Source organism: Phalangium opilio, unplaced genomic scaffold (genome assembly GCF_054372755.1).
Source record: "Phalangium opilio isolate 3A_F unplaced genomic scaffold, DU_Popi_V2 ptg000039l_2, whole genome shotgun sequence".
NCBI lineage: Eukaryota > Metazoa > Arthropoda > Arachnida > Opiliones > Phalangiidae > Phalangium > Phalangium opilio.
Genome location: NW_028324163.1, coordinates 4,907,351 through 4,915,379, shown reverse-complemented (window position 1 = coordinate 4,915,379; position 8,029 = coordinate 4,907,351). Strand labels below are relative to the sequence as shown.

Below are 8,029 nucleotides of genomic sequence, written 5' to 3'. Positions count from 1 at the left end.
GCTTCCCATGACCTTGCAAATTATACTGTTGAGCAAGATTGTCTTTAAAAACGGTAGACAAAACTCTTCTAGTTCCATCCTCTACGCTTTCCCCCCCTAAACCACCAAGAAATGAAATCTGTAAGACAGTAAAATTAGTACGTTATTAGAATTGCTTATACATAAATGAAGCCGTTTTTATTGTATATAGAATTATGCTCACCACTGTTAATTGGTTTTTTTTATCTACTATAAACTCTTCGAAGTTCTTTAAAGATTCTTCAGAATCAAGGGGTAAATTGAGATGATCAACTTCGAGTTTAGAGCTTTGAGGATTTTTTTCTACTACAATTTTATCAAGCATCCTAGAATTCGACATCGATTGCGATTTAAGGGTTTCAACTTCTCGCAACGTTGCTTCTTGAAGCTTTTGACCTCGCTTTATTAAATCGATCAGCTCTCTACAACCTATTATATAGATGATAAGTAATTTGAAACGATATCCTCCTATTTAAACGCTAAGTGATATTCTTACAACATGATGTAGAATTAATTCGATTTAAGTCACTAGATTGGTTTAAATCTGGTCCATCATACCGTCTTGACTGTTCCGAATTTTAATTTGGGGGAGGAATTGAAACTTCATCCTCGTCATTTTTAGAGGAGGTAGCTGGTCTTGAAGGAGTACTTATTTCACTAGAAGAATTAATAAGTGATCCATTTTCTGCAAAACGTGGATTGTAGTCAGAATTAAAAAATAAATTTTTATGGTAATGATTTTAATGAAGAGTACTTTACACACCTGGATCCGAAGGTGATTCGGAATGACTGTTGTTCAACGAAAAATTTGGTACACTAGGCAAACTGGGTTCATTAACTTTTGACGGAGGATCTTAGAAAAAAAATTGTGTATTTCAATTCTAAGATAACGCTTACAAAGGTAGTGTTAGGTGTGTAGATATCGTAACACGCAATCTAATTACAATAGTATTTATTTCTCTAATTCATTTCCATACTACAGGTTACGAGCCGCGGTACATAAAATTTATTCGACTCCCGTTATCTTAATTGTAAACTAGGAAGCAACGCCCCCTTTGGTCAATAACCCCTAAGCTAAAACATTAAAATATATATATGTCTACTGTATAAAAAACATTAAGACGCTAAAACATAACATCATTTCCTTTTTTTTTTATAATAATAATATGAAGTTAAAGTTAATTATAGTTCCGTATAGTCCAGGATGTTGCGGAATGTTCTTTCTCTAGTAGACCTCCTTGGCTCAATACGTGGCGTATCCGCAAACGCATGTTGCGACCCTTCGTTGATTCGGGATTGATCGCGTGGATGTATGACCTCTGCTAGGTTGGATGGACCAGGTCCCTTTTCTTGCAACTCTCTTTGAACTGAACTGGAGCTTGTCGATGTGTTTTCTTGTTGTTGCTCGTCTGGTGGTAGCGATTCTGGCGCTTCTGTCGTGGCATCACTAAGTTCGTTAGCTTTTTGTTTTGTTAGGTGGATATTGATAAAGGACGCGGGATTTCTGACCGCTGGCGACGAGTTCTGTTCCGTCAATCCTTCAGGTGATGAAACGGGCGCCTTGGTGCTACTTGTGTCGACAATTGCAAGGAAACGCAATTGGTTGCGGTGTCTTCGTATTGTCAGTCCTGACTTTGTTCGGACCTCGTACATCAAGAGACCAAGCTGCTTGGTGATGACACCTTGGATCCATTTATCGCCTTGGCCGAAATTTCGTGCGTGTACGGGTTTTCCTAAGAGCCCATGTTCTTCTGTGTTGATTTTAGGGTATACGAGTTGCGATGGATGAAATAAGTCCAGCCGTGTTAGCATTGGTCGATTGAGCATCATTTCCGCTGGTGATGGCCCGCCGTTTATGGGCGTTCTTCGATAGTTCATTAAGAAACGTGCTATGCGAAGTTCTAGCGATCCCACTGTGTGTTTTTGTAGACCCTCGTCAATAAGATTGAGCTCGTGGGTGGAACCGCCGGTGATTTTCTTCAATGTGGTTTTCACCGTGCGCACCGATCGTTCCGCCTGGCCGTTGGAGGCGGGATGATACGGCGCTGTGGTGAGATGGCGAATACCGTTGTCTTTGACGAAGGATTGGAATTCTCCGCTCGTGAAGCACGTGGCGTTATCGGTGATTAAGAGGGGAATTATGCCGAAACGAGTCATGTGTTGTCTAAGGTGTTTAATGACTGTCGCTGATGATGTCGAACTGGTTATATCCACCTCTATCCACTTGGAATACGAATCAACTGTGATCATGAGGTATTTTTGTTCTATTGGTCCAGCAAAATCTATGTGGACCCTGCGCCAGGGTGCTGCGGCAGATGGCCATGGTGAAAATTGCTTCGGCGGCATTGGTGCGTGCTTCCTGCAGGTTTCGCAGGAGTTAGATGTTTCCTCTAGATCTTGATCTATGCCCGGCCCCAAACTTTTGCTCTGGCCAATTCTTTCATGGAACGCACTCCCTGGTGTGTACTGTGAAGTTCGTCCGTTATTTTCCGTCTGAGAGCTGCGGGTACGATGACTCTGTTGCCTATGAGTAAGATGCCATTGGCGGTTGATATGTCTGTTGAGCGTCTATGATATTTCTTCAATTCCGATGAAAGCGACTCGGTGTCGCCCGGCCATCCGTGTATGACATGTTTGGTAACCCGGGATAAAATCGGGTCGGACTCCGTTTCTTTTCTCATTGCTTTGGTATCAATCGGGCCGCGGTCGATAGCTTGAATCAGGAACACTGTTTCGGTTGGTAGAGGAGGTTCCGTGTCTCGAGTGGGTAAAGGAAGCCTACTCAATGCATCTGCGTTGCCGTTCATGCTTCCTTTCTTGTACGTGATTCTGTAATTGTAAGCAGATAGCATCAATGCCCACCTCTGCAGGCGAGCTGCGGCCATCGCAGGAACGGGTTTATCTTCTGAGAAAATAACAGTGAGAGGCTTGTGATCGGTGACAAGGGTGAAGCGCTTGCCCAGTAGGTAGTCACGGAAATGTGTGATGCCGAATATTATAGCTAATGCTTCGCGCTCAATTTGGGGGTAGTTCTTCTCGGCTGAGTTTAAGGTACGCGACGTCAACGCGATGGGCCTCTCTACGTTGTCGATGCGGTGCGATATGACGGCGCCGATGCCGACGGGCGAGGCGTCGCAAGCTAGTATGACTTCTCTACTCAGGTCGAACAGCACCAGCAAACCTGATGACTGTATGGCTTGTTTCGCCTTGGCAAACGTGTCTTGGTGTCTTTGAGCCCATTGCCATTTCGTGGATTTGGTCAACAACTCATATAATGGCGAAAGCATGGTAGCCGCATTGGCAACGAAGCGGGAGTAATAATTGATAAGTCCCAAGAAGGATCTGAGCTCTTCAACATTTCGCGGTGCTGGGGCATCTCGGATAGCGGCGATCTTCTCTTCTTGAGGGTGTAATCCGTCAGGGTCGAGGCGATAGCCCAAGAAATCAACAGATGTTTTCAAGAATTGGCACTTTTCTTGGTTAAGCTTGAGTCCGGCATCCTCAAATGTTGTAAAAACCTTCCCCAGTTTGTTCAACAGGTCATTTTCGTCTATGCCACCCACGAGGATATCGTCTTGGAAGGGAAGTGAGCATGGATGATCTTGCAATAAGAGTTCCATATGCCTTTGGAAGATGGCTGAAGAGGAAGATACCCCGAAGGGAAGGCGGTTATAGCGGTAGAGGCCTTTCGTGGTGTTGATTATGACGTAGTTCTTTGACTCGTCGTCGAGTTCTAATTGATTGTACGCGTTCCGCATGTCGATTCGGGCGAACGTTTTGCACCCCGCTAATTTGGCGAATATGTCGTTGACCTTCGGTAGTGGATATATTTCCGTGTCAATTATCTTGTTGGTAGTAATTTTAAAGTCTCCGCATAGCCTCACGGTGTTGTTTTTCTTGCGGAGAGGCACAATGGGTGTGGCAAAATCCGCATACGCCACTGCGGTTATTATTCCCTCTGATTCCAATCTTCGAAGTTCGTCTTCTACGTCCTCTTTCAAATGGTACGGCAAAGATCGAGCTTTGAAGAACTTCGGTACTGGGGCGTCTTTTCGGATGTGTAACTTGACCTTAACGTTTTTTAAGCAACCCATACCAGGTGAAAAGAGTTGTTTATGTTTCTCCAGTAACTCCTTCAAGGTGTTTTCGCTTGGTTCGATGCGCTGTACCACGAGGTGTGGGTTTGGTATGATGTTGAACTCCGAATATATCCAGTTTCGGCCCATTAAGCTGGGGCGTTGGCCTCCAACTATCACCAACGGTAGTTGGAGCGTCTTGCCCTTGTACGTGACGTCGACGACGATGTGGCCTTTAATGTCCAAGGCGTGTCCCGTGTAGGCGACTAAGCGTCCTGGCCCTGGTTGCAATGGTCCGTCATACTTCAATTGGGTTCGTAATGTCGCTTCGGACATGATGGTGTATCCCGAACCGGTGTCGAGTTGGAATGATATCGGGTTGTTGTTTACTGAACAGGTGATCTCTACCATTGGCGGTGGTCCAGTGATGCATACTCTCGACCCACGGGGCGTGGACTGCTGGCCTCTGTCTTTTTCTGAGATGGCGTTTGTCGTGGGTGTCGGTTCGCGCTCTTCGTGTACAGTGAATATGTCATATTCAGGCGAGTGTGTATTTGGCTCGACGTTGTTAATGTTGTATGCTGCATACGGTGTGTGTGCAATGTGGTTCGCGCTTGTCGGGTATCGTCTCCATTCTGATCGTCCCCTTGTGGGGCGGGTCGTGCGGTGAATGAGTTTCTTTCGGCATGCTTTCGATAAGTGACCAATGGTGTGGCAATCCCGACATTCGTACGTCTTATACGGGCATTCCCATTCTGGATGCCCTGTGCTCGTACATCTTATGCAAGGTTTGTGCTGGAAGTGTCCTGCACGACTTCTAGGGGATGTGTTTCTTGGCTGGGAAGCGGTGTGCAATTGGCGTGACCCGTAGTTCGGTTGAGTGGAGTTGGATATGCGGTTGACAGCTGTGTCGTCGGATGTTTGGCCTTTGATGACGCGGATGTCATTGTCGATGGATTCTAGTGCTATCGCCTTGGCTGTGGCTTTGTCAAGGTCGATGTTTTCGATGTCTAATAGATGTTTTTGCATGCAGTCGTCGTTTATGCCGCAGACGAGACGATCACGCAACATTCGGTTCAGCATTGTTCCAAAATTACAGAATTCTGACAGGTGGCGGATGGCGGTTATATACTCGGTGACGGTTTCGCCTGGTTTTCTATCACGCTTGTAGAATTTAAAGCTCTCGACTATTTCCTTCGGGACTGGTTCAAATTGGGCGGAGAGAATGATCATCAATTGGTCGTACGTTTTCGTTTGTGGCTTGTCTGGTGCTACTATGGTCCGTAGTTGAGTGTATGTGGCGGTGCCGATGACCATCAGGAGGATTGCCCGTTTCTGTTCTTGGACTTCTTGATTATGTATGGCGTTGGCTTCGCTGGTGGGTTTTTCTTTGATTCCGTTTGCGAGGAACACTAGTTCTAGACGTTCCGAATATATCACCCATTTGTCGGTGTCTGGATTGAAAGGCGGAAATTGTCCTATGGCAGTTTGTACTTTCGTCATTTTCGATGTTGTTGTTGTTTGTGGTCTTGCGATGTTTTACGCGGTGGGCGCACGGGATAACTTGATTATGTTTGCGGGGCCACGGTTTGTGACAGGGGCGCGATGTCGGTACGCGTCGTGGTGTTAGGCCTATTACTTTATTTGATTACTACTATTTAGCTCGACTTGTGCGCGATAGTCCGTATCCTATGTCCGTCGCCATTTGTTAGGTGTGTAGATATCGTAACACGCAATCTAATTACAATAGTATTTATTTCTCTAATTCATTTCCATACTACAGGTTACGAGCCGCGGTACATAAAATTTATTCGACTCCCGTTATCTTAATTGTAAACTAGGAAGCAACGCCCCCTTTGGTCAATAACCCCTAAGCTAAAACATTAAAATATATATATGTCTACTGTATAAAAAACATTAAGACGCTAAAACATAACAGGTAGGCATATGTATTTTGTGTGACATTTGTGGATTAGGCTTAAGATTAATGAAAGCAACATACCATCATCACTGCTTAAGTCACCCTCTCGCGCATTTTTCTTCCTTTTAGAGGAATGAGATTTAAGCGGGTCTCTCCTTTTCCTATTTTTATTCTTGTTACGATTGCTTTGATCTTCATTTTCATTGCAGTCTGTTGCAACATCGGACTTTAATTCACTTTCTTTTGCCTTATTCTCCGCAATTTTGTAATTGTCTAATATATTGCAGGTTATTTAATTAAATTGTAGTACTCCACCTTGGCACAGTATAACAGCTAGTTTAAGTACAATAACTATGTGCCAATAAAACGCTTTTGGATAAGATCTGATTTACACGCCATCCAATTCTACACAAGTTTCTAATCTAAATAAACTGATATCAAATTGTTTTAACGACCGTGACATATTCTGCTTAAATTTTATGGGTAATTGACTTTACGACGTACTTATGTTAAGTTATTGTACTTATGCTATTAGATAAATTTTAATAATACCTGTTTCGTAAAACACTTTGCTTATTCCATACTTGATCCATTTCTCTGATGGTTCTTCAGAATTCAATATTGCTTTGACTCGTCTTTCAGCATTACGATAAGGTGGCCAAAAGCATTTTTTCCCACTTTCATCTAGCCATGCTCTATTAATAACACGGCATTCGATGTCTCCAGTAGCAGATTTTTCCGAGAACTCTACGACCATAAACACGTTGTGGCAAGCTCACTGAAGCCAAATATCCTAGATATTAGAAGAACTGAAGAAAATTATGTTATTTTAGTGCACAATAAATTTAGAGGGTTAATCGCTAACTCCTCTCACAAACCTCAACTCTTAGTTGAAATGCAGTAGTGGGACTGCAATACCTGACGAGTTAGAGTCCGGCATGAAATAACATTTTTTGGCAAACCAGTCTGCCGGCCATGATTTTAAACATGATAAATGGCATACTTTTACAATTCCCAAGTTCGAGGAATTACAAGGATATTTGTAAGCATCAACTTTTTCTTTGTAATATTTGCCAATAATATAAATTGCGCCGTTTCTTAGAATAAAGTTATGTACCTCAACAATCTGGCCATTTTTCAACTCACAACAGTTATCGCCAGCTTTTTTGGTTAAAGTAAACCCATTTACCAAATTTTTTTTTAAATTGAGAACCTTTACAACTTTCTAATAATGGTTCATTATTATGCTCATATTTTACACTCATATGGTTTTGACTAGGAGTCGTACCAGGAATTACTTCAATCTGGTTTAATTCTACGAGTCGGTTAACGACCTGTTGTAGAGGTTTGCTTGGGCTGCGAACTAGTTTTTAAGCTGACCAAGATACGACTCAAATGAAAAGGCTGAAACATTGTCTAGCCCTCCATACACACGAGCGTGCGACGCAATATGAAGAAGGTTATGAATATTATACACATAAATACTTTTACCATAAACTTGTCTCGCACTAGAGACAAATGACTCAAGAAGTGTTTACGCTTAGTTAATATATTCTAATTTGGGACTCTTTGAGCATAATAAATACATTGCGCAATGCAACATTTGAAAGTGGTTCACAAGATAATCTGGTAATATTCCTTGAAATATAAAAAAGCCTGTGTATAACACAAACTGTCTAAATTCAGTGGCTTTCCATCGGTCAATTTCTGTTAAACTTCGAGGTTTACGTGAAAATTCTACAGGCGTTTGTTTAGAGATTTTAAGCAGCTTGTCTGACAGCTGATCAATGATAATCCTTTTCTGCTTAACTCTTGACTTTGGTTTCATTAAACTAACTAAAATTCTACGAGTGCAGCCCAAGCAAACCAAATGCATATAATCGATAGGAAAACTAGTTATCATATCAATTGGTAGGGCTAGTAATGGGGAATGAATATTCTCATTACGATGGTCAACTTGAGAGTAATTTCTAAACCTTTCATCAGTTCTTAGTGGGGCGTGGAATTCGTTAAA

At 42.7% G+C, this 8,029-nt stretch overlaps 1 protein-coding gene across 1 annotated transcript; it reads right to left on the bottom strand.

The window, feature by feature from the left end:
* Positions 1 to 65: 65 nt before the first annotated feature.
* Positions 66 to 7,210, bottom strand: LOC149680674 (uncharacterized). Its single transcript, XM_089834660.1, has 7 exons — positions 6,894 to 7,210; positions 6,568 to 6,824; positions 6,097 to 6,288; positions 782 to 871; positions 515 to 703; positions 203 to 447; positions 66 to 118 (listed from the first exon to the last, which is right to left on the bottom strand). Exons 2-5 carry the CDS (start codon positions 6,770 to 6,772, stop codon positions 597 to 599), a joined length of 594 nt encoding a protein of 197 aa, XP_089690786.1. The 5' UTR covers positions 6,773 to 6,824; positions 6,894 to 7,210; the 3' UTR covers positions 66 to 118; positions 203 to 447; positions 515 to 596.
* Between the last annotated feature and the right edge of the window lie 819 nt (positions 7,211 to 8,029).

Bases quoted from the DNA above. Each gene is read 5' to 3' on its own strand.
- LOC149680674 (XM_089834660.1), bottom strand. From the start codon at position 6,772: ATGGTCGTAGAGTTCTCGGAAAAATCTGCTACTGGAGACATCGAATGC. The intron at 6,289-6,567 runs GTATTATTAAAA...GCAATATATTAG, and splicing joins CAAAGTGTTTTACGAAACAG to ACAATTACAAAATTGCGGAG. The intron at 872-6,096 runs GTATGTTGCTTT...TTTTTTTCTAAG, and splicing joins TGACTTAAGCAGTGATGATG to ATCCTCCGTCAAAAGTTAAT.